This window comes from Alternaria ethzedia (assembly GCF_023757985.1).
Source record: "Alternaria ethzedia strain BMP 0044 chromosome Unknown scaffold_7, whole genome shotgun sequence".
NCBI lineage: Eukaryota > Fungi > Ascomycota > Dothideomycetes > Pleosporales > Pleosporaceae > Alternaria > Alternaria ethzedia.
Genome location: NW_026056200.1, coordinates 751,765 through 776,607, shown reverse-complemented (window position 1 = coordinate 776,607; position 24,843 = coordinate 751,765). Strand labels below are relative to the sequence as shown.

Here is a 24,843-nt window from a genome sequence, read left to right as displayed (position 1 = left end):
AGGCACCCAGTGATAGCTTTCGCTTTCTTAAACATGTCCTTCCTATCGAACTACTTCACTGGGCAGCGAGTCGCTCCTCCTCGCATACCCACGGATACCATCATACCTCTCCACAGCCGCGACGACACGCATCAAAACAGGAACGTTTCAGTCGAATTCACCATGTGTTTTGACGCTGTTCTTGATGAGCGGAAGCTTGTCGCAGCATTATGGAGGTTGCTGGAGAAACCGGGTTGGAGGAAGTTGGGAGCGAGACTGCGCCTCAACACCAGCAACGATAAACTTGAGTACCACATACCAGCACAGTATAGCAAAGAGCGCCCGCCAGTCAACTTCACCCATGGGATTTTTGACAGCAAATTGAAGGACCATCCTCTTGGTTGCCAGATTCCTACTGCAAACGAGCGTAACGACAGTGTCCAGGTCTTCGGCGTTCTAGAGTCGCAATGTGGGGTTATAAGTGCGAAGGGTAATACTTCAGTCCTTGATGACTGGCTTTTTTCAGACGAAGCGCAGTTAGGCTTACATGTAGCGAGCTTCAAGGATGCGACACTCGTCACCCTGACTTGGCTACATACGCTTCTTGATGCGATGGGACGACAAACTCTACTAAGAGCCTGGACGGCAGTGTTAGAGGGAAGAGACGAAGATGTACCGGAGTTCTGGGGTTACGATTTCGACCCATTGATGCGGCTTGGAGCTTCTCTCGATGAGGACAACCAGGGTGCAGAGGGTATGAGTGCCGGCACTACGCAAGTGCAAGAGAAAGCGCAATCTCAGATCTGGATGGTGATGTCAAACTTCAAGACCTGGCTTCCAAGCTTGCTAGACCCCAGAACGACGCTCGCATACCTCTACTCTCGGTTCTTTAGACCGACAACAACGCAGAACGGCCGTATGCTCTACATGCCCCCGGCCTACATGGCTCGCTTGCGAACTGAAGCAATGCACGATCTTGAATCTCTCGATGCCTCACAAATAACCTACAATACCTCAACGTCTTCCGCACCAAAGCCCTTCCTCTCAGACGGCGACATCTTCTCAGCATGGTTGATCCGCCATCTCGTTTCCTCCGACACCTCCCTGCTCAACTCACCACCTGCTCGACCCATCATAATCCTCAATGTCTTGGGCATGCGAGACGTATTATCCACCTCGTCATCCAAATACGAGGTCTTGATTCCAAAAGGAAAAGCATATGTTGCAAACTGCACAGGTGGAATCGTTTCGGCGTTCAGTGTACAGCAGTTTGTCGGTATGCCGTTGGGTCACGTTGCGGCTCGTATTCGCAAAGATCTTGTTGAGCAGGCGAATAGAGAGGCGGTGGAAGCTTCGCAGCGTGCCAGCCGCAACGGACAGCAAAACCTTACGCCTCCGTCGGATCCGCAGATGGGGCCGGCAGCCTACGTGTTCTCAAATTGGGCAAAGGCAACGTTGTTTGATACAGATTTCAGCGCTGCTGTCGTTTCTGATGACGGCGATGAGGGTGGGTTGACTAGTAGGCCGACCAGAGGAAAGCCTGTGTATATCAGTGTTAACGGTCACGATAGACGGGTGGACGGTTGGGGTAAAAGCTCAGGGGGCATTGGTATGTGTGTTGGTAAGGATGCTAGGGGTGGGTATTGGCTTGGAGCAATCACCCCAGCAAAAGAGTTTGCGGAGGAGTTTGAGAAGACTGTGTTAAGCGATTTCTAGGCCGGTGGGCGGGTCACCGAGATGGATAGCGTCACCAGCTTTGTTACTTCGGAATTGGCATTACCATCTGATAGAAATCTTCGAGTAGAATATACGGTAGGTGTTGCATTAGTTGGACGCAGAATTATTTCGCTCAATGACTACAGAAACTCCGGCCCAGTTGCGCCATTCGCTAAAGTGAAAAATCGTGAGAATATAATGCATCAAGGGCTGGGCTGATGCACTATGGGTATACATGTGTGTTGTTCGTGAGGCTTGGTAGAAATGTGTGGGCACACCTTCGTGCTTCACAACCTCCATGCCTTTTTTCTAACGGAACATCGAGCGGTTTGAGAATCTAGTAGCGGACGCCATCAGCGGCGGCCTCGGTGTGTTGTGGCTGAACGGCCTTCTCGTGTTCGAGCCTAGCCTTTCGGCGGTGGTCCCTAATCTCGTGGAAGGAGGCGGTGATGGCATGGAGGAGTCTGGCAGCCAGTTAGCAGATGATTCAGGGATTTGGGCAGCGGAGAACATACGTGCTGATAATTGCCAGGATGAAGGTGCCCCACGGCAGGTTACAGCTGTCATCACGGCTCGCAGTCGCGCCAGTAACAACACCAGTATTGCCGTTAGCAATACGCTCCGGGCTGTAGCAGTGACGAGCACCAGCGAGACCTCCGTTCGGTCGCGTAAGCACAGCCACTGCGATGAATGCTCCAACAAATGCAAGGTCGAGAAGTACCCAGATCCATCGGAGTACTCGACCGCCAGGGTTCGCTGACTTCTTGATGCAAGAAAGTAGGATCGTGATCAAAGTATACAGCACGGCGGCGGCAAGAATGCCCTCGACTGCACCATAGCTGCCGTTGATGCCGCGATAGGTCTTGACGCTGTTGACAAGGCGATACACCTTATATAAGCGTTGAGAAAAGATGCCGAGTGAGACCACAGAGCTGATGAATTGTAGGAGGCGTGTGAAACGTAAGAACCAACGGTAGAAGGAAGTGTTCTTGAGCTTGTCCGGCACAAAGCCTAAAGATGGGTGTACGCAGTCAGTATATGTCTCACATCCAGTTCATGGGTAGTTACTGACGCGTAAGAAGACCTGTTTGCTCGCGCTTGTCGGTGACTGGGTAGTCGACCGGACCGTCAATGGGCTCCTGGGCGTGCACCATGTTTGTCGACGTGGATGGTATTGATGGATTGGTGAATTCTGCTGAATGCTGAAGATGAGGGCAGCGCGAAGATCTACTATCTTATAGCTTTGAGGATGGGGTGACAGCGATGTGACACAAAGACCAGGCCCCTCTTGCCCGTTTGACACGGTCGTCACTCACCGTCACCGTCAGCTTCGGTACCAGCCCCCCGCATCCAAATTAAACCTGGAACCGCGGAGATTTCGCTTAGGCTTGATGCACGGCAGTGGCATGTTGCCTTTGCGCTTCTACGGCGCGTCATGAGATTGGATAGCTTTGAACAACAAGCCACGATACAGGCGTGATTGGTGGCTGAGAACCAGCGCACGTGACACCGCTAAAGCAGTGCTAACCTGTTGCAGGCAAGTACGTCACTGAAAATCCCCATGCTTTTTCTTGAACGTGATTTGGAAATCCCATGCATGGGAAACCAGTTCCATGCGCGTCACAGCCTCGTAGATCTCCAATGGCATATTCGTCGTGGCTGCCGAATCGCTCGATTCCTGAGCTGATCATCGGAGAATGACGAGCCACATTCGCGGGCGCTTGCTTTTTAGAGGCGATCGTGGTGAAGCTTGTTTCTGTGGCTTCAAGCTATAGGCAAGCTAAGGTTCCGTCAACCGATTGTCTCACGAAAACCAGATTGCGAGAGCATAGGGTGAACAGAATACGCTCCTTAATCCATACGCAATGCGTCCAGAAGCGGTTGTGCGACGAACTGCTGCATGCTCGCCCTGCCAGACTTGTTGAGCGCTACTCGCATTCGGATCCAAATGCCAACACAGCATCGCTTGGTGCTGCCCTGATGGGGAGTCAAGCCTTGCGCCTGATACCGTCAAACATTCGGCATGCATCCTAGCTCCATCTTCCTGTCATGTTCGTCGTTGGCGACTTCAGACCAGTCGCTGCCAGTTCTTCAACAATCACTCCTCAATTGCTCCGGTCCTGGATGATGTTTGAACCGAAGTAAGAATGGCTGTTCCCCATGATATTCATCACCGTCTGGGTGCGGCTTTGTATGCCGATAAATAGTGATGTGTCGGGTGAACAGGCCGTGACCGCGATGTCGACGATAAGCAAGTTGGGTTGATCTGATAGGCTAGGCATTGCTGGTGTCTGCGTTCAGGAGGGATTGTGAGTTCCACATAGCGTCGCCCTGCGGTACAGCTTGGCCGTTGTGTCATACCACTGTGTTCAATTCTCTTGACAACTTTCCATCAAGGTAAAATTGTATCTTTCCGATCTTTTTCGCTACTTTCCCCGTACCATACAGTCGCTCATCGATGTATTTGATCAATTCGAGAAGGTAGGTTTCTGACTTTGCGAAGTCCACTGGGTACAGCTCCTTAAAGTCCAGATGTGCCAGACCTTTAATCTTACGGAAAGGTATTTCTGCAAGACTGATCTCTTTGTTGCCGTTTCCATACCTCCACGTATCAATATTGATAGTCACAGTATCAATCCGAGTAACAGGTATGTTCCTGCCATCGTCTAAGTGCTCGTCCAACAATGGGTCGACCCATGTTTCCAAACCCCGGAAAACTTGTGATCGATGTCTTTTCGAACTATCATCGAGTAAGAAGCGAGCCAACGGGAACGACAGTCCTCCGGCAAGAAGCAGCCAATAGGTGGACAAGTCAGCTGGATGCCGGCCTTCGTGATCCCAGTCCGTCTGCAGATGCCGTCTATCCGTGGTACAGCACGGGATTATGTTGATGTCTAATCTCTCGATGGTTCCTTCAAGCTCGCGCGCGGGAACAACGCGCCGTGTCGGCCACAACCAGTGGTCGTCAATAACTGCGATCTCGACCTCGAAGTTCCGCGGAGCTTTTAAAAGATATTCTTTGGTCTCGCGATACATTCGTTGACTAGTTAGTAGAAGGCTTGAAACTCCTGAATCCTTCAAATAACCCAGGCTCGGTACACAGTAAAGACTGCGTACGTCGGTTGGATAGCTGGGCCGATGACGCGTGCCATTCTTCGGTAAGACAGTAGGTGAAGAGAGCACAAGGTCGATGATGTTGAAGACCAGTTCGCTCGGGAGATCTAAAAAGCCGACCATAGCTGCTTGCTGGCAGAGGCCGCGACAAGGTTGTGTGAGGGAAGGTTGCATGGGTTGTTCGCGATGCCTGCGCAGGTAGGTACCGCAGCTCTGAGGCGCAGGCGCGGTTGACCCCACTTGAGCCTCGGGCCGATGGCAGCTCTGCCACACAGCCATCAACTCGCCATTGCATGAGAACAGGCCCGACTTTGTTTGAGTCACATTGCGGTGCGCTCAATGCTGTTACACATACCATCGCATTACAGGTTCGACTGCACGCGTTCTCGCAGCATCGCACCCAGCCCTGAAGCCAGAGACCGCTTCGTTTTGGTTAGCGCGAATGACTCACTTTTGCTCACTCTGCCTGCGCCTCCTGCATGAGGCTCAACAGCCCCCGGAGTCATATGTATCGCCTCATTGGGAAGCATGCTGATTCACGGAGTGAGTAACGGAGTGGAGTAAAGTGTTTGAGCGTGTCTCTTGTACAAGACATAAAGATCGCTGCACACTTACAAGAGATCAGAATCATTAGACGCCAGAGTCCTTTCTGACGCACTCGACATACCCCTTTCAATCGTCTTCTCTGCATCTCGTTCTGCTTTTAGACATGGCGGCTACCGACCATACTTCTCCTCCAGCGCGGATGTCAACGACTTCTTACGATACAGCGTTGTGCATCATCCCACCCGCTTCTCAATGCGGTCACGTAGATCAGCTGCGGGAACTTTACGACAAGGCCTATGGGAAGGTGAGCGAGACCCGCTCTGGATTCAGAGAAAGCACACATTGACTAGGGGTCTAATCTTTTTAGTGGCCACCTCACATCAACCTCGTATACCCTTTCGTTGCACCAGAGCAGCTTCCCAAAGCACAAGAGCAGATTCAAGGGTACCTGGCACAGCATTCCACCCAAGCGACACCCATCGATGTAGAACTGGTTCAAGCCGGTGGTTTCGTGCAAAAGAACAACTTCACCGTATTTCTTGGTACCGATGACCGTGGTGAGGAAGACTCGCCTTTCGTTTCGCTGCGTACGACTGTACTGCAAGCACTAGGCCAAGGTCCTTCTCGATTTACTCCCCACCTCACTATCGGTCAGACACAGGGTAATCCTCTGCTCTCACAGTCATACCTCCTACGCAAGGCTCAAAGATTACCAAACATACACTTCCGCGTCGGCACGCTTGCTATCCTTATTCGTGAAAAAACGACTGGCGCGCTGTCAACTGATTACATGCGGTTGTATGGAACTATCGATATTGGCGGTCCAGGCGATGTTTGGAGACCTCACATTCCAGACTACTGGGTAAAGACGCCCAAATCGAATCCGGCTGCACCCCGACCGGATGTCGATGAAACTCAGCATGATTCCTTACTTGAGGATTTCGAGGTGCGCGACGTGCCAGCCCTCTGCTTCGATCCCAACGAATCCAGATGGTCACCGCACACATGCGAGAATAGGATCGAGGTTGAATCAGAAGAAATCACTGTTGCGAGTTACAATGTCCTGGTAGACACTGAGTATCCGCCGGACCATGACCGCGACCCGTTGATTGTGGACACCGTCCTATCAGAACAAGCGACGGCCGACATATTAGTACTGCAAGAGGTCTCCGACGACTTTCTTGACTATCTACTTTTCACTCGTCAGGACATTGCACACATATACCCATTTGTTTCGCATGGTCCGCCATGCCAAAACGATCTAGGTCCTCTCCCCAGTCTACGGAACGTCGTCATTCTGAGCCGCTATCCTTTTAGCTGGCATTCAGTACCCTTCCATCGCAAGCACAAGAGCGCTGTCGTTGCGCGATTGAGAGGCGTCACGGCATCTGGCACTAAGGGCTTGGGGAGCTTAGTTGTCGCTGGAGTTCATTTGACTGCCGGTCTTACTGATGGCTCAGTCGCTACTAAGAAAGCTCAGATGGGGACTTTGATACGCCATCTAGAACAGCACTATGGAAGCGAGCCATGGGTCATCGCAGGGGATTTCAACCTGGTCACGTCGACTTACACCATTGAGACCTCCGTCAAAGACCAGTCCATATCCAGCGAGACTGTTTCCCTGTTAGCAACAGTTGAGGCCGAGATTCGGGAAGCGGGGTTATCTGATGCTTGGTCTGTTGCCCGTGTTGAAGGAGTGGACGAAGCGAGTACAACTGCATCTGGAGATGTGTTCGAGGGCGAAGAGGGCGCGACATTCGATCCCCAGAACAACCGACTGGCCGCAGGAACGACTACGACTTCTCACGATCGGCCACAGCGTTACGATAGGATACTATTTCGGTCGCAGGATTCACTTCGCATAGACCGCTTCAACCATTTCGGCGTTCCGGAGATGATCGACGGTGCACAGGTCGCAGCCAGTGACCATTATGGAGTGAGAGCGAAGATTAAAGTGAACGAAGCGGTCGCGAGCACCGGAAATGAAGCAGCCTTCTCAAATCGGCCTGCCGTGGAACACAAGCGAGTGGATGGAACTTTGGCAGAGACCACGAGCCTCGTTTCAGTGCTCGAGACCCACGGCATGTTCCCGAACGAAGATCAAGCGAGCAATCGGCGCGACGCACTTGCAAGCCTCCAGCACATACTACTGGGTACATCAGACGATGGAGATCCAGCGCAATCTGATATACCATTGGTTATAGTGCCAGTTGGCTCGTACGCCTTGGGTGTATGGACTGCAGACTCGGACGTCGACTGCCTTTGTATCGGCACCATTAGCTCTAAGACCTTCTTCCGGCTCGCTCGACAACGACTTGCCAAAGCAGAAGTCAAAGGTGTCAGGATCTTGCGGAAGGTTGAGGCCAGCACCGGCACCATGCTCGAACTGTCCGTCAACGGCATATTCATGGATCTGCAATATTGTCCTGCGCCCCAGGTCGTCGAGAGGTGAGTCTCATGGAACGATTGCGATATAGCAACGCTGACATTAAGCAACTAGGTGGCATGAATTCTGGAACATCCCGACATCCGATCCCATTTTCAACCTTTCTATTCTCTCACTCCGCAAGCTCAAGCCTTACCGCGATTTGCTATACATTCAACGTACACTGCCGTCACTTTCTGCATTCCGCCTAGCTTATCGTTCCATCAAGCTATGGGCTGTCCAGCGCGGCATGTATAGTGCGAAATTCGGATTCCTTGGAGGCGTACACATCACGCTCATGCTCTCATGGGTTTGCAAAAGTCTTGGGCATGATGCTGGCCCAGTCACGGCTGCAGACATCATTGCGAGTTTCTTCCATCACTATGCTCAGTTCGATTGGACGAACGACATGGTCTACGATGCCATCTTCCACAAGAAGATGCCACGTTATTATCGCAGCGCAAGAGAGCCGATGGTGGTGTTGGGTTACCACGCACCCAACTCGAATATCGCTCATACGGCTACGGTTCCCGGCTTACAGCTGCTCGTTAAGGCATTCAAGACCGCCGAAAAGCAGCTTTGCGAGCCAGGAATGACGTGGGAGACGTTCTTCGGTGCGCCATCTGCTCCAGAATCAGGGTCGCAACTTCCTCATGGAGCTGCAGAGTTCCTCCGCAACCACAACAACTTCGTCAAGGTTGACATCCAGTTTTGGGGCCGTACATTGGCGAAGGGTAAGAGCCTAGTCGGTTGGGTCGAGTCTCGCTGCATCTCGCTCGTCATAGGTAAGCCGCATATTCCAAACACCTGTTGCGCAATCGTTTACTGACCCTGATAGACATCTACAAAGCCATACCCAAGTCGGAAGTACACATCTGGCCAGCTCGCTTCGTCGACAGCAATTCGTTCGACGTTGGAGAGGGCAAAGAGTACCAAGGCTGTTACCTGATCGGCATCTCGAAATCCGAGAAAGCCGTCTCAACACATAGCGCGGACGACAAGCAAGTCGCCAAGCAAGCTCTGGAAAAGGTACTGGATCGTTTCTTGACGCAGCTGCGAACCGATGAGAAGAACTTCGATGCAAGCACTTCATGGATCGATGCTTCGCTAGTAAGATCTAGCGATGTCAAAGGCTTGCGACTGGACGATCGAGAATGGGGTGTCTACGCGATGGACATAGATTCCGACTCGGACGAAGAAGAAGATGTCGACGAAGACCTTGAAGACGCCGATGAGACCAAGCCTCAGCGTACCATACCTCAGCGCCCTAAGCCCACTTCAACACCTTTGTCGAGAACAAAACTACGTCCTGCATCCGATGTGCTCAACCGTCTACGCTGGGACCCAAGTCTTGATCCGAGCGATTACATCATCGGATATGAAGACCGCTTTTTGGGCGCGAAGGAGACTGGTCTTGAGAAATGGAAGACTGAGCAGACGGATGAGGAGTTCATTCCCCAGCATCGCATATTGTATTTCAAGAAGAAGGGCGGAGAAGACGGAAAGGGAGAGGTGGTATGGGAAAGAGCTACGAGGATAGACAAGATTTTCGGGAGTGGACTAGGTAGTGGTGAGTAGGTATGGGTCATGATCCCGAGAATGGAGATGAGGTCTCAATATACCTATACACTCAATATGTGCTTGCACTTCCTCTTGCGCTTCATGGGGACGCGGCGTACTTGTGGGCGGCCTTTGCATTCGTGACTCAAACTTGAGGAAGATGGCACACCTGGTTCACCTCAGGTTATAGGCCTCTTTGTGCATTGTCTCTGTAGCACGCTTGTTCCCTTCCCAACGGCGTTCGGCCCGGCCCGCTTCGACAAAAGCGGTGTACTCTGGTGTTGCCTTCGCGAAAGCCTCGATAACTGTCTCTTCGAACTGAAGTATATCCTCATGTTTGAAGATCGTTTGGAACGCCGTCTTAGCACAATCTTTGCACTTCAGCGATGCGAACCTCCTTCTTCTCCCCGGGCAGTCAGACTTCTAGAAGCGGTAGGTTGTCAATGTCTCGGCGCTTGGCGCCGCTTCAGACACACGAAGCGCGGATAGGCGTGGTTTCAGACGAGTCGTGAGAGCCCAGACCTCGCAGTTAGCACTATGTGATCCATGGACCATCAACTCAGCGGAGCTTATGTGGTGAAATGCGCAAGGAGTTCTACACTTCCCAACCTCCATGTCTAGGGCTTACCTCCGGCCTCTCCTCGGTTATTAGATCTTGATCTCGACAAGGCGGCGACGGCTCAAGATGCGGCCCCATGGGGAAGTCTAATCGCGGCTTAGTTCCCACGACGGTATCAACACCCCTCTCTTGATTGCGATCTTCCAATTTCCGCAGAGGGGTAGCTTTCAACCACATTGTCAGCGGATCCGCAGAACCACAGTATTAACAACACCGGTTGCATAGCATTACTCGGGTCAAATGCTTAGAATCTCGGGTTGATTGCGAGGCTGGATCTTGTAACGCGCACGGAGTTCGGCGCCGAAACGTTAGCTGCCCGGTCATGGTGGGCGCAGGATGTGAGGCGCTGGTGGGAGGCTTGCGACAAGGCTTGCTAGGGCTTGGGAGTCTTGCATGGGGCGGAGCGGACTCGTGTTCGCATAATGACATGTGTCTTTGTTTGTCTTGGGGATTGTTCGCAATGGAAAGATGTTGAAGTGGCACTGGGAGAGCGGCGCGGCTGGGAGAGCCAAACGCTAGATCGCATTCAGACAAGTCTCCATCTGACATCAGCGTCGCCCGCGGGCACGGCAGTTCGACAGCTCGGCGTTTTCAAGGAATGTACAACCACATCACAAGCAACCTACGCCGCAATTAAGAACACGTATCGTCAAAGAAAATAATGAGGATGAATTGGCTGAACGTGATATCTATGATGCCGGAGTCAAGCTCCAAACGCCGCTCATCCTGCTGCCGAAGCAGATGCTATTTATACATTCCAAAGAACACTTCGCTGATCTTTGGCATTGACCCAGACGTACTCCGTACATCTCGGGTTCGCCTTGCTCTTACCCAGGGTAACAGCAAATAGGTTGATCTCCATCCACACGGGTCGCATACCCATGCGCTCGAGCCTTTCCCACCATGACCTGAAGCGGCCAAAGTCTATGCTGCCACCGCCGCCCGCGTTATCGAGATTGATGCCGTCGCCGAGATGCAGTTCGATCATGACCTGGCCGATGGGCAGGACAGATTTTCCAGATGCGGTCTTCATGTTGTCGAAAGCATTCATCATCGTGTCTAGCGCGTCGTACTCGCTGCCTTCGATATCAATTTTCAGGATATCGATGTAGGTGTGGTTGTTCTGCTTCATCAAGGCGGGTAGGGTCCAGAATGGCGGGTCGGATTCATGCTTGTCCTCTTTGCCTAGGCCGACCTTCTTGAAGAAGGTGCGGTGGCGATGCTTCTCGGCGATTTGGGGGCCCCATGAGTCGACTGAGAAGTCGTAGCCCCAGATGCGGGCGCTGGGGACGCGCTCGAGCATCTCAGCTTCGAAGGAGGACTCGCCGTTGATACCGAAACTGTACATGACCAGGCCATCTTGCGCGTCCACGAGGGGTTCTTGCGATCCGATGGTAGCGGAAGCGGACTTGGGTGCGGGGAGACTCTCGTAGATGTTCATTCCGCATACCCATTTTCCTCCGTCACCGAGTCTGCCGACGCGCTGGATGTCGTGGGGGCATGTCCATGTTGGTGGGAAGAAGTCCCAGATTGTGAAGGGGTATTTGAGGAAGTCCATTGGGAAGAATGGAATCTTCGGGTTGTCCGGATGCGACTTGGCCATCTGGTCTCGGAGCTCAACGCTCTTCTTCCACGACTTTTCCGAGAGCGCTGATCGGTCTTTTATCCATGCTTGCAGGATGGAGGAGGGTTGCGAGGACCCTGTTGATGGGAGGACGGGGAGGTAAGGAAGTAGTGCCGTGCCAGCGGATTCTTCATTATGAAAAATGACGATTAGGAAAACGACGACGAATATTCCAGCGAATATGCGGGCTGTACGTTGTGTTAGCACGTGTTCAAAGGACAACGAAGAAGTTGAACCTACCACCGAAAGACCTGAACATCTTTGCAGGTGGAAAAGAGTGACGTGGGATTGGTGGGCAGAGTTGAGTCGAAGGAACGACCGTGATGTGTGACCTCCGAGTTGAATCGGTGGAGGTAACAATCGCGTCAAGCGTACACAAAGAGAGAAAGAAGAGTGAAAGAAGGAGGAGACAATAGTGAAGCCAAGGGTTTGAAGATACACGACAAGTAGGCCCCAGACAACTTGACTCCTAGTCTGGCGGCATGGTGGACATCGGTCCTTTAGATATGCCAAGGATACGCGAAACAAGAACAGCGGAAAGGCCAACAGTGTTACGTGTACATCTGCCGAGCGCTTATCACAACCAAACATCAGGTAGACCCCCGTTACAGATTTAGCATTGATCGAACAAGAACATCCAAGACCCGTACGGGCTAGATGTTACGAAACCCCGCTCAAGCCGCACGCCGCTATCTTCGCACCAGTCAGGATACCACTGCGACTAGTGGACGACGGGGAGGATGACTAGCCGCACGGCGGACGATGAGGCGGCGGGGCAGATGTGGGTCGATTGATCAACATGGGCGGTTGTTTCGTCCGTGTCTTTGTCTTGCTGCTCCTGCAGCTGAGGCACGGCGCACGCGTTTCAAGACGCACACTCCAGACGCGTCGCAAGCATGATGTCATAGGATCAATGGTATCTATCAATGGACTTGTGGGTATAATACATGTAAATCGCTATTTCGCGATGCGACTATCTTGGATGTTGCTCCGGTTCGCGCGAGGCTTTCTGATGATGGATGCGTACTCCCGAGGTTATGTTTAGTTTTAGTGCCATGCAGGGGGACAGAAAAGGAAAGTGGAAACTGTAATGAGATCATGTGAGGGTCTTGTGAACGACGATGGCAGCCGCCACCAAGAGCACGCTGCACGTGGTAAATACGGTGTCGCGATGCGCTTCGCCTGGACTCATTGTTAGTTTTAGGCCTCTTGTCCCACACAAAGCGGCGATGCTTACCTTCTTTCGTAGTGCTCAAAGCAAGCACAACGAAAACGTTGAGCGGAATGCGAAGAATGCCGTAAATGCTGGCCCTTGAGCCGTCCTCGACGAGCTTGCTCTTCAAAGAGCCCATTGCGGGGTAGTAAACTCCGCAGCACAGCTCAAATATGCAGAAGCACCATAGCGTGACGCGCTCGTCCCGGAAATGCCCAGGAACAAAGAAGCAGGCGGATGAGACTGCGAGGATGCCTGTCAGCATCTTTTGTGCTGGCACAGGTGAGGCAGATGTGGAGAGATGTTTGTAAAGGAGCGAACCAAACATCATCGAACACATCAAGATGGCGAAGATGAGACCAAATGGCAGTTCTGGTTGGTGTTAGCCTGGTTGTGCTTGCATAGAGTGGATAGAAGGCTGCTCACCATCTGTTGAGCCCGCCAACTTGTGACTGAGCTTCAGCGCCGGAAACTTGAAGAAGATAAATAGGAACAGAGATCCTTCGAAGAATCCTGAGACCAACGCAAGCATCATGATGTTGCGATCTAAATGTCAATTAATAAAGCAATCTCAGGTAACGAGGCTTCAACGTACCACGTAGAATAGTCCGGAGAGCAGAAGTAGCTGGAGGAGCTGGGGTGGCCTCTTCCTGCTGGAGCAGCCCCTCAGTCTCTGATGCTCTCCGACTGCTTGAACCGTAGTTCTCTCCCCAGAAGTTCGAGATGGCAAGGAAGGACAGGCTCAAGCACGCAATGGAGGCCATGAACGGCGCCTTTGCGGTGCCTGCCATCCTGACTGCCCACTCAGCGAAGATACCCGCACCAATGGCTACACATGTGTTGGACGTGGTCATCGTGCTGAATATCGCGCTGAGGTGCGGTTCACCATCGGGCAGCATGAGATGGTTGAACTCAGCAACTAGCCAGCTTTCGAAGACGCTCCAAAGGACGGTACCGCAAACACCGCCGAGGATGCGACCGAAGAAGAGAACGTAGATGTTGTTGGTAAGGAGAGTGGCGCAGGACAGAGAGTAAAGGGCGCAGTAACCCAAGCATGCTGTCTTGCGCCCATATCGGTCTGCGAGTGCGCCTACGAAAGATGCGGAGATGCCGGCGGCGATGAACCCAGTAAGGAATAGGAATGCGACTGTTTCTTCCGAGAGTCCTTTCTCATCTACATATCCGTTAGCGGTCAGTCTGTAGAACAGTAGTTCGTCCAACATACCCTTGTAAATAGGATATATGTACGGCCCTTGGAGCCAGTCCGCGGCATTGACGAGCAAATAAATAGGGAAGAAGCGCTTCTTCAGCTTGCTCAAGCCCTCTAGATCCGGCTCTACATGTTGATGCTCGTCTTTCTTTTCCGTAGTCGCAGTCTCTACGACGGCCGCCTTGCGTGAGCGGTGCGACTGGTAGAAAGCAAGTGCATTGAGCACTAGCGATCCAGCGAATGTAGCTCGATAAAGGTCCATGTTGAATGTGGACTTGTATTGTTGAAATGAGCGAAGGGCGACGGTCGGTTGTGGATGAGTGTATGTCCAGCAAAACACAAAGGAATGTAGAAGGTCAAGGTCTCGATTCGTCAAGATGTTGTAAACAGCACTAGCTCTGAAATGGCCCAGTGAATCGAAGGGATTAGTATAGAATGAATTAGTGTCCTTGTCCCGTGCCACTGCTCACGTTGTTAGGACAAGGAGATACGAACACGGTATGCTAACTTGATGGTGTCCCGAATAGAATAGCCGCTTTGTGCACTCGGCCAAGCTGATCCCAATCATGGACCGCGGAGCAGCACAGCGCCGGGCGTCATACATGGAGGTCCCCTCCCGGTACGGGCTGACGATAGGCTTGGGGGGCTTGCGCGTCAATAAGTGGAGTGACACACCACGGCGTTTCTAAAATGTGGGACGGCTGGGCGCGTCAATGATGCAAGGTCTTGGTTTGTGCGGGGTCAATGCGCCGTCAGGGGCGGCAGGAACAACCGACCGCGGCTTCGCGAGCAGCTGCCGCGTGAAACCAAGGGGGCTGGTTTCAGATATGACGGCACCCCATCGTGGATACATCCATCTTCACACCTCATTCAAAGAACACATCCAACACCCTGGAGCCTACATTGACGTTAGGTCACACACTTTGCACGTTTCTACATTGATGTAGGCGGCAAACCTGTTCAGTTTTCTTTTGTGTGAGATTTTCTCGCGAACGTGCTCTGGGTATCTGTGGGTGTAAATTGCAGGCGGTATTCACAATGAAGAGAAGCTTGGGACTACAGATTGGTACATGAATATCTGTTCCTTGGTAAATTGGAGCCTATTCAACCATCCTTGAACATCTTCCACCACCACTCATGCCTCTCACAATTCTACTCCTTGTTCAACCACCGGAGGAACAGTACTGGGCCTTGGATCTCATACCCTCGAAAGGGCTCCGCTCCAGCGCGCGAATCTTCTCCACACACGCCTTGCAGGCCAGGGCCTCACAACCAGGGCATCTCATGCCGCCGGTGTGAGCGGCCATGCAGAAAACACAGTAGTCATCACCGCCAACCTGAAGACGCCATGCCGTGCTCTTGTAGATGCACGTCTGTTGGCCGCAGGGGTGAGACATCTGCACGACCATGCCATGTGCCTTCGCTCCAGGCTTGGGGGTCGGAGGCCCACCCTCGAATGGACTGAAAAGAATATTAGCAAAGATCAGGTTTGGAGATGATGGATCCTACATACCTCTCATAGGCCCCAGGGTGCCTCATGCGGTAGGCGGCGTCTTTCTCCTGCCATGCTGTATACTCCTTGCCCAGGTAGTACTGCCAGCTTGCCTCGTATGGCTTGCGGAACGGCTTCTGAGGCGGCGGGCTTGCTCTACCGGACTCGTATGCTCTACTAGCCTCGTAGTTGGCGGGGCCTTTGCCACCGAAGTTCTCGTTACCGGTATCATGGTTCGTCTGCTCAGTGGGAGCGCTAGTCTGGTACTTGTTACGCATGTAGGTGCGGTCGTATTCGGTGCGGTACTCGGTGTTGGTGAGCTGCTCGAAAGCTTCGCGAACGCGGCGGAAGACATCGGCATCTGCTACACCGGACTTGTCGGGGTGATGCGTCTTAGCGAGTTCACGGAATGCCTTCTTGATGGCATCAGTGGAAGCGCCAAGCTGGAGACCGAGGTCCGCGTAGTAGTCTTTGAAAGTGTTAGTGGCCATCGCGAAAGGTATTAGCAAAGAAAAGAGGTTCAGCGAAGAGGTTCAGCAAAATGATGAGGCTCTGCAAAGCAGTGAGGTATCAAGAGCTTGGTCAAAGTGGAGAGACGAGGCTGAGGATCGATCGAGAGTGACCCGGATATCTGGTCTATCTCCCGCTGCGATGGTCCTTTTGGTCCGCTTGCCTCAATACGGATAGGTGCCTGTCAGGCACCTACGATTACAAACAGTCACGTCTCTATTTCCGGCAGGTGCGCCATCTCCAGGTGACTGAGAGTACCATGAAGGAGAATCTGGGGCTCTCATTGGCTGCGCGACCGGAAATACAGGCTACGATGGTTGTACAGACGACGAGATTTGAGCAGAATGGCGCGATTTTGAACCGGAGAGAAGCTCCGTGTAGGCGCTATTGACTCAAGTGGGATAATGGCATTGTCGGTGTACAAACGGCCGTGTTCGCGAGGCATCGCGTAATCAGGTGATGCCGAGGCACTACCCGAAGGGTTCATGTCATACTGGCATACCTCAACATATGGAGCTCATCTACTCCAACGTGGACGTCGCGCTGTCGCTACCCCTTTCTACTTCTGATCAGACTACGTAGGTAGGTACCGGATCGCTCGCAGTCGACGCACCATCCCAAGGCCTTCAGTGTGAAGTCTCTATCAGCTCCCAAGCTATCTAGATAGCCAGGTTATCTCGGACTGCGCTGCTCAAACTCCGCATTCAGCATCACACGCCAGGCGACCCTTCCATCTGCGCATTGAACATTTGTACTCGCGTTTGCTCGGCTCACATTACTTTGCGTCCTTCAGCTTCATGCACTGCTCCCTGTCGTTCGAACTACTAGCACAAAGGATTTCGGACTCGTGTTTGGCTGTTGTAGGCTGGACGCGATCAGGTCAGGGCTGCACAATATCATGGTCTTTCTTCATTTTTAGACCAGAGGACTCCACGCTCTGCAAAGCCCCCATAATCTCCCCGGACCGATCGAAGAATTAGGCACAGTCCTCGAACATAGGGTAGTCCTGTCCATTCCTTACGCCGAAGTCGCAATAGATAATAACATTAGCGCGGCAATAGGTGGGTAGGCTTGCATTGGCGTCCTGTGTGAGCCACATCTGCTTTGCTCAATCTGACGTCTTGCTCGTGGTCGACTTGGTATCTCGCATTCACGAATAGCATGAGAAGTGTGGCTATGGGTGATTGCGTCTTTGGCCTGGGCAGCGGAGATAAGATCTCGAGACATTCTTATGGGCCGACGTATTTCATACCGCGATAAGCAGCGACGATCACACAAGACGATGTATACTTTGGATTTGATCACTCGGCGTACAGTAAGAAGATTCCTTAGGGGCACAAGCCTTCTTTTGCGGCAATGAAGGTGCTCGTAGAAGATTCTAGATATACGTTGAGTAGGTCAGTCTTTACGTGAGAGTGATGCGGCGCGTAAGTAGGTATGTTTGTCGGTCTACAAACAGGTGATTTACGTCACTCTGTTGTCTCTCGTGACTCTCATCAAACTTATTGGGCTTTATCAGTGGCGCTCTGAATCCTCCTGCACAATGTGTACCCATCGCTCGACTTTCCCATCTGATTTCCGCTAAGTGGTCTTCTCCATGTCTTCACCTACTTCATTGACAAATGGTCGCTCCATGTCTGCACCTACTTTATTGACGAATGGCCACCCCATGCCTCTCGCAGTGCAACCATTGCCCGAACCGGCGGTACAAAAATGGGTTGTGTGTCGCCGCATACCCCCGTATCACTTTACTCTGGGTTTCACCGGCATACGATGCATCGATCAGCATGCCTTGATACATCAAAGTACGTTTACGGAATGTGTCTGCAACGATCTTGACACAGCGATAAACGAAGCGAATCGAAGGGCGGCAAATTACATCGCAAGTCAAAATGCGGGCTGGGTCAATGACGTCTCCCCAGATGGAACGCATTACTGGATATGGAATCACGCTCAGCTAAGGGACTTTGATAACTTCATAGCGGTATACTACGTTGAGGGCCCGGTCGATGAATTGTGACCGAAGGTGCTGTTATGGGAATATTACACTCACTGGTAATCTTATACTCAGGTCTCTGAGACGAAGATCATTCCGGAGACTACGATTGCGATCTAGAATTTCGCTGGATACGGAAGGGAAAGATATAGCAGTACTCTATCAGTAAAGCGAAGATATCATCTGGTGAGGTTCCCGCACACGGGTACTAGATTCAGACTCATACGTTGCAGTCTATGATGTTTGTCCTCGTTTCGTTTTGCGCATGTATCCTAGGTACCGTCTTGACTTGGAAACTGCCAAGTGAACATGTACTCAAGCCGCTCGCCGCTAATAGAGACGACGAATTACAGCACATCGACGCTGTAGCTCACAGCACCTAGAGCGCGGTGATTACTGAAAGAGCGTAATTGTAGCGAATGACGTACTGGAAGAAAGGGAAAGAAAAGGTTCCGTGCGCCACAACGTGACTAAACCGGGCAAACGATTTTGAAGTTATTCCCAAGATGTTCCGCCCGTCCTCCTTGGTCGCACACAGAACCCTTTTGATCAAACAGGACCAAACAAGTATCTCCTTCGCCATGGCCGACAAGCGACTCCTCTTAGAATTCCTCAAGGCGCAGGATGCGTTGAGAGAGTAAAAGCCCCACTATCAAATTCTTCGTCTTTATCTAACACATCTCCAACAGGCCACCTGCTATGGTTACTTTCCTCCACCGCTTGCCAAACAGTGGAGATGTCGCACAAGCAGAACTATGTCGAGATCTCGTTTTCGAACGCTCAGCAAAGATTGCCCAACAGTGCAAGACGATCCGCGAAGACAAGGTGGACATGAGAAGCCGGCCGCCAGGTCTCATCAGTGACTACATCGTCCTCCTTCGCGACAACAAGCCTCCCCGACGACAGTTTCCGACTGCTGGCGACCAGACCATGGACGCTGTCGCCAGGCTTCGCTACATCACTTTGAGCAGTCTTTACCTCTTCTCCGTGGAAATGGAAGACTCTACCTCCGCTCAGATCGTCTTTCGCGCCATTGTAGACAACTTCCACTTTATCTGGCCGAATGGCTATCGATACCACCCTGGATCTGACGTGATCAACCATGTCTACTACTACACTCTGGCTTGGGACCCCTTGCGCTATTTCCTAGCAGACTGCTACGTTGACTTCGCCAACATCAAGTGGTATATCCCCCACCGGAAGTTCCACAAGAACTTCATGACCAACGTCTCGTTGGGCCATTCGAGGCGTCGTAGCCTTGCACATGGCCCTTCCAGAACTGCCAACCCGCGGAACTACATCTTCCCCCAGCAGCTCGCCCAGACCGCAACCAACTCCGCCAGGAAGTCTACCCAGTAAGTACTTGTGAGGCTCACAGAACGAATAGAGCGCTAACAAGACGACTAGGCACGGTAGGAAGGGTCTTGGACGGCGCAGGACGTCGATGTAATTGCCGCAGAAGCATGTCGGTCCGATTGAGAAACCTCAGCAGACCAGAGGTGGGTAGGTATCATGGGGTCTTGAGACTGACAGCTTGGGTCGGGAAATAGATGTAGCGGTCAACAGAGGTACATCATGTAGCCAGATATGCATACTCAAGAACGCTGCTCTAATGTGCAATTGACCAGCGTCCGTGTCTCTTTCCCAGGATACCTGGGTGACAAGCTACGAGCTCCAGTTCCTCTATAGCAAGCATCAGAATCGCCTCATTTCTGTCGTTCTCGTACCCATTGGTCGTATTGCTGAATTTCTGGAATGCAGCTCGCCGTGTCGATATGGAAGCTTGTCGTGCACAGCGCAGCTCACGTGCGCGAAGGCGAGGTAGCAGCTCTTCATTTCCCACTTGGGCGAGGTCACGCCTTTCGTGAAAGTGAGGCAAGAACCCTAGAATGATAGTTGATAGATGGAGATGATGGCTGTACACGCGCTGCTGCGATAACCGACAGCCTCGCCATGTTGTCACTGGGTGACGTCGCGGATGATCAGGGAGATCTCGCCCGATCACGTTAGCGTGAAACTTCACTTGCGGACCCTTCAACCGGCGCAGCGCCATGCTTTCTTTTCTCACCTTATCGGCAGCCACCCAAAACCCTCAATCGTGACGAGACTACCTGCCCAAAAACATTGAGCGACTTTAAATCCATTTTTCGCAACGCGCGAAGCGCATTGAAGTTCGACAGACGGCAGCACCCTCCGCCAGTCACGCTTCAGACGTGAGGCTTATCTACTTCTGTCGCGCTGCCGCAACCCCCGGAAGGACCCGCTCTTTTTTGTGCAGCCTGAGGAAACCTCACTACCGCTATTACTTAAACTTAAGTCTCATATGTCAGGCCCAACATCAAACCCAGACTGGAACAGAAGCGGCAGTCCTGCCTACGGCACGTTCACTCGGCCACCGTTCAATCCGAATCCCACCAAAAGCCACGACAGTAATGACAGTGCTGTTGCACCCTCCAGCAATGGTGGCGAGGAGGTCTCGCCGAAACGTCGGCCTTCGCCTCAGCGGAAGCCATCAAAACACATCGAATTCAGAAAGTACTTGAAGCGCCCTCATATGATGGAGACGCAGAGGACGCTGAGCGATGCATTACGATCGGCCAAGAACAGGGAGGAGCAGGAGACTCTACTCCCCGAGGAAGACTACGCTGGATCTGACGGGTGCTTCAACGGACAGGGTGAGCCTATGATCCCTAGAACAGCCAGTACGCCTGGTTTGAACAACAACACCAGGACATATTTCAATATCCACAGGTAGGTCAACGCAGTTGATATGAGTCGCACCGCGGATGTTGACTATGTTCCAGGATACGACGTCTCGTCTTGGCTGTCATCGAAGATCCGTACACAGTGGATCAGCTGCGAGAGCCTCGAATGAACGTTCTTATTGTAAAACCACTGGTTGACCGTCTTTACGATGAAGACGACATATCCATCGTGTACTGTCTACTCGTCAATCGCATGCAGTTTCTTCGAGAACAGCAATTCCAGCAACATCACCAGACTGTCGATTTGACGCGTGCCAACCTTTGCGAGCTGGTCGCCATGAAGGTACTGCGACGGCACGACGAGGAGTCTACCGGTAAAGCTGGCCTACTACTCTTAGCACAGATCATGGTAGCTCCATTCCAGCCGTTCCAAGGCGCGCCCGAAGAGCGTTGTCCACCGCGACACATATCAGAGTACCAGGGCCAGGGTGACAATGAGGGTAAATTGACGGCGCTAGAAGTGGCTATCGTGTCTGAAAGCAAGGTACTGCTAGCTGGCTCCGCGAGCCAAAAGGTCATTGACGCTATCTATCGGGGACGAATCGTATACACTCCAACCGTCTACATGGATATCATACCGGATCACTACAAGTATAAGCCCATCTCGCTTTACGATCCACGCAAGGCACCGACACTCAACCAGTATCGCCTCATGGTACCGAGAACGCGCAACATCATCGAGGTTGTACAGTTCTTCATACTGCTCGCACTCTATTGCTGGTGTATGACCATGCGACAAGATCACTACCTGACTATTGCCGAGGTCACGTTCTTACTCTACGGCAGCGGCTGGGTACTAGACGAGCTCATATCATGCCTTGAGCATGGCTGGGAGGTACACACACAAGAACTTTGGGCTTTCCTGGACGTCACATTCGCCGGCATATTTCTCATCTATCTCGGCATGCGGTGCCATGGGTGGATAACGAATCAAGACGAAACGGGTAGACAAGCCCTCGACGTTCTTGCCGTCGCGTCCCCAATATTGTTCCCACGTATCGCATTCAACCTTATGCCCGAGAACATGTTGTTCATTGCTCTGAGGGCGATGGTCAAGGAGTTTACAGCACTGAGTCTGATCGCTGTATGGTGCTTTGGCGGCTTCCTCTTGGCGCTAAAATGGCTGAGCATCAGCAACCCCGAAGTCGGCTACGAAGACTCACCAAACTCCATCACTATCTCCAAATGGATGCTCTGGATTTGGTTCGGTCTGGATGGCCAAGGCATCGATGAAGCTCCTGGGTTCCATGAGATTCTCGGTCCTACCCTGATGGTGATCTATGCTTTCCTGGGTAACACGCTATTCTTGACAGTCCTTGTCTCGATTCTGTCCAACACGTTCAGCAAGATCGCAGCAGATGCGACGGCCGAAATCCAATTCCGCCGCGCCGTGCTCACTTTCGAAGGTGTCAAGTCCGATTCGCTATTCGCCTACCGTCCACCCCTTAACCTGTTGGCGTTCATCGTTCTACTCCCTCTCAAGTTCATACTTTCGCCCCGCTGGTTCCACAAGATCAACGTCTCAGCGATACGTATCTCGAACTTCCCTATTCTCCTCACCATCAACTACTATGAGCGTAGGTATCTGTGGAAGCCCCGTCGCCACCTCAGCATCAACGGCCCTGGGCCCTCCAAACGCACAACCTGGCTGCAAGACATCGGTTTCTGGAGGAGCTGGAAGCAATTGAGTCCGCACGCTGATTTGCAGGCTGTGTTCGAAGAGGAGCCACCAGAGGACGTAGTGCATAGAATCGAAGAGGAGGATGACCTTGAAGACGCTATCCTCGAAAACAGTTTCGCAGCGAATGCCATGGGTACTCGTAGTGTGAGTCCAGGAAGTGCAATGACGGGAAGAAGGAGGAGATTGAGTAGTGTGTGGCCAGGGCCGGGCGCTTAGGAAGGGTTTCGGCGGTCTACACGCTAGATCATGCCTTGGAGGCTCGCACCTGTTTTTCCCGGACTATAACGACTTTCGGTACCTCTTATCACCCTATCAATTCAAATCTTACATCTTGATCAATGAACATTTGTGTTGTCGCCTATCAGTCGCTTGTCCATCGGGCCCGTCGTGATGCAGCACCCCACTCCGTACTAACGCCGAGATCCGCACCCAACGTCAAGCTATTACCCCAAGCTTATTGCGCATCGAACCCGTTCGAGATAGTATCGCGACGATAGTATATCTTGTTACCCCCAGGATACTACTCACTTGACCCTCTGACCATCCGCGGCCTTGCAAAACCGTGTTCTTGTTCGACGAAGCTGCGCGGCCGATCCGCACCGCACATTCTTTCTCCGACGGCTAACGCCTACGGCCGATAAGCATCATCACAACAAAGTCAGGGAAAGATTCTATCTGGTCTTGCGCCCAGAAGGAAGAGAGTGACTCACTACTGGGTGCCTGATCTAGAAAATCTATGCGACGGTGTTGATTGAGGATATATAAAGCGCTCCGACAGCTTAATCAAAAGAGTAGCAACATCAACACCGGCCACCTCGATCTCTCAATTTAAACGCTGAACACCACCTCGAATTTCAAGATGGCAGACATCAACCCCCTACCCTTCTACCCGCTCCCTTCACGAGCCTCCCTACTATCACAGTTCCTAAGCAAGCAGCTCGAAGACCTGCCCACACCAGCCATCGTGATCGATCGCGCCATCATACGGCGAAACTGCGATGCGATGCTCAACATCTGTGCGGAGCTCAAAGTAGGGTTTCGCGCCCACGTCAAGAGCCACAAAACGCTCGAGCTTTCTCAGATGCAAGTAGGCGCAGAGCAGAGCCAACCGGCGAATTTCATCGTTAGTACGATTGCGGAGGCGGAGAACTTGTTGCCGTACTTGTGCTATGCGCAGGGTGTGGGAAGGGAAGCTAGCGTATGTCTTATATCACAATTGCATAGGCATCACTGACGTTTGCTCTCAAGGTACTTTACGGTGTACCAGTGCCTCAATCTGGTATCCCGCGTCTCATCTCTCTGGCCTCGAAATTGCAGCCGAGATCCGTCAGTGTCATCATCGACAACGAGGCGGCTTTTCTCAAGTTCCACGAGCGACTTGCTGTCTCCGACACGCAGCTGGAGATAGGAGTCTTCATCAAAATCGACACGGGCTATGAACGCGCTGGCATCAAGACTTCTTCTCCGGCTTTCCCATCGCTTGTTAAGACAGTAGTAGAGAAGAGCCAGGAGCCAGCATCTGGATGCTTCCTGCAAGGTTTCTACTCGCACTTCGGACACTCGTACGGTGGATCTTCAGAAGACGATGCCGCGGACGGTCTTATCGAGGAACTTGTCGGTCTAGAAACAGCAATCAAGGCTGTTCCAGAGAGCTTTGACGGAAAGTTGGTACTGAGTGTAGGCGCAACACCTACAGCGACAGCAGCACAGAACATGCTGTCCAGCTCCAGCCCCAAGGTCCAGGAGTTCCAAGACGTACTCCAACGTCTGCAGAAAGATCACGTCGTTGAACTGCATGCAGGGGTATACCCGTTGCTAGACTGCCAACAAGTCGCGACACACGCTAGGCCACCGACTTCATCTAGTGGAGCCACGTCGTCCTTCCAGCCTCTCTCCAAATCTAACATTGGTATCCGGATGTTGCTCGAAGTAACAAGTGTATACAATGAGCGATCGAGGCCTGAAGCTCTGGTATCCGCTGGCTCTCTAGCGATGGGTCGCGAACCTTGCAAGTCCTACCCCGGATGGGGTATTGTTACGCCTGCACTAGGCAATGCTTCCGCTAAGCACATATACGACGAGCGAGAGGGCAAGACGGGATGGATCGTTGGACGCATCAGCCAAGAGCATGGTATCTTGACATGGGAGGGCGATAGGAGCAAATGCAACGAGTTGACGATCGGGGATAAGGTTATGGTCTGGCCGAACCATGCTTGTGTGGCTGGCGCTGGGTTCGGGTGGTATCTTGTGGTCGACTCGGACGCGGGTGGAGATACGGTCGTGGATGTCTGGGCCCGATGGAGGGGCTGGTAATCGGACAAAGGTGTAGGTTGAGGCGTTATGATCGCTCGATATTACTCGGCTTCCGATGCTATAACCCATGTCAATGTAGT

The 24,843-nt window shown here is 52.3% G+C and overlaps 9 protein-coding genes across 9 annotated transcripts; 5 read left to right on the top strand and 4 right to left on the bottom strand.

Annotated features, from left to right (window-relative positions):
- Positions 1 to 33: 33 nt before the first annotated feature.
- J4E87_004075 (uncharacterized protein) lies at positions 34 to 1,695 on the top strand (the record flags this gene model as incomplete). The annotated part of the gene is made up of 1 exon (XM_049375698.1): positions 34 to 1,695. The coding sequence occupies one exon, from the start codon at positions 34 to 36 to the stop codon at positions 1,693 to 1,695; it is 1,662 nt and encodes a 553-aa protein (XP_049234683.1).
- A 337-nt stretch (positions 1,696 to 2,032) lies between these two features.
- On the bottom strand, positions 2,033 to 2,849 carry J4E87_004074 (uncharacterized protein; the record flags this gene model as incomplete). Its single annotated transcript, XM_049375697.1, has 3 exons — positions 2,033 to 2,159; positions 2,211 to 2,706; positions 2,768 to 2,849. 3 exons carry the CDS (start codon positions 2,847 to 2,849, stop codon positions 2,033 to 2,035), a joined length of 705 nt encoding a protein of 234 aa, XP_049234682.1.
- Positions 2,850 to 5,554: 2,705 nt separating this feature from the next.
- On the top strand, positions 5,555 to 9,358 carry J4E87_004073 (uncharacterized protein; the record flags this gene model as incomplete). Its single annotated transcript, XM_049375696.1, has 4 exons — positions 5,555 to 5,659; positions 5,723 to 7,803; positions 7,856 to 8,565; positions 8,619 to 9,358. The coding sequence occupies 4 exons, from the start codon at positions 5,555 to 5,557 to the stop codon at positions 9,356 to 9,358; spliced, it is 3,636 nt and encodes a 1,211-aa protein (XP_049234681.1).
- Positions 9,359 to 10,707: 1,349 nt separating this feature from the next.
- J4E87_004072 (uncharacterized protein) lies at positions 10,708 to 11,842 on the bottom strand (the record flags this gene model as incomplete). Its single annotated transcript, XM_049375695.1, has 2 exons — positions 10,708 to 11,771; positions 11,824 to 11,842. 2 exons carry the CDS (start codon positions 11,840 to 11,842, stop codon positions 10,708 to 10,710), a joined length of 1,083 nt encoding a protein of 360 aa, XP_049234680.1.
- Positions 11,843 to 12,679: 837 nt separating this feature from the next.
- J4E87_004071 (uncharacterized protein) lies at positions 12,680 to 14,268 on the bottom strand (the record flags this gene model as incomplete). Its single annotated transcript, XM_049375694.1, has 5 exons — positions 12,680 to 12,765; positions 12,821 to 13,168; positions 13,223 to 13,342; positions 13,392 to 13,970; positions 14,022 to 14,268. 5 exons carry the CDS (start codon positions 14,266 to 14,268, stop codon positions 12,680 to 12,682), a joined length of 1,380 nt encoding a protein of 459 aa, XP_049234679.1.
- A 901-nt stretch (positions 14,269 to 15,169) lies between these two features.
- Positions 15,170 to 15,989, bottom strand: J4E87_004070 (uncharacterized protein; the record flags this gene model as incomplete). The annotated part of the gene is made up of 2 exons (XM_049375693.1): positions 15,170 to 15,467; positions 15,520 to 15,989. 2 exons carry the CDS (start codon positions 15,987 to 15,989, stop codon positions 15,170 to 15,172), a joined length of 768 nt encoding a protein of 255 aa, XP_049234678.1.
- Positions 15,990 to 18,510: 2,521 nt separating this feature from the next.
- J4E87_004069 (uncharacterized protein) lies at positions 18,511 to 19,363 on the top strand (the record flags this gene model as incomplete). The annotated part of the gene is made up of 2 exons (XM_049375692.1): positions 18,511 to 18,641; positions 18,694 to 19,363. The coding sequence occupies 2 exons, from the start codon at positions 18,511 to 18,513 to the stop codon at positions 19,361 to 19,363; spliced, it is 801 nt and encodes a 266-aa protein (XP_049234677.1).
- Positions 19,364 to 20,327: 964 nt separating this feature from the next.
- Positions 20,328 to 22,666, top strand: J4E87_004068 (uncharacterized protein; the record flags this gene model as incomplete). Its single annotated transcript, XM_049375691.1, has 2 exons — positions 20,328 to 20,755; positions 20,809 to 22,666. 2 exons carry the CDS (start codon positions 20,328 to 20,330, stop codon positions 22,664 to 22,666), a joined length of 2,286 nt encoding a protein of 761 aa, XP_049234676.1.
- Positions 22,667 to 23,309: 643 nt separating this feature from the next.
- On the top strand, positions 23,310 to 24,763 carry J4E87_004067 (uncharacterized protein; the record flags this gene model as incomplete). Its single annotated transcript, XM_049375690.1, has 2 exons — positions 23,310 to 23,648; positions 23,699 to 24,763. The coding sequence occupies 2 exons, from the start codon at positions 23,310 to 23,312 to the stop codon at positions 24,761 to 24,763; spliced, it is 1,404 nt and encodes a 467-aa protein (XP_049234675.1).
- Between the last annotated feature and the right edge of the window lie 80 nt (positions 24,764 to 24,843).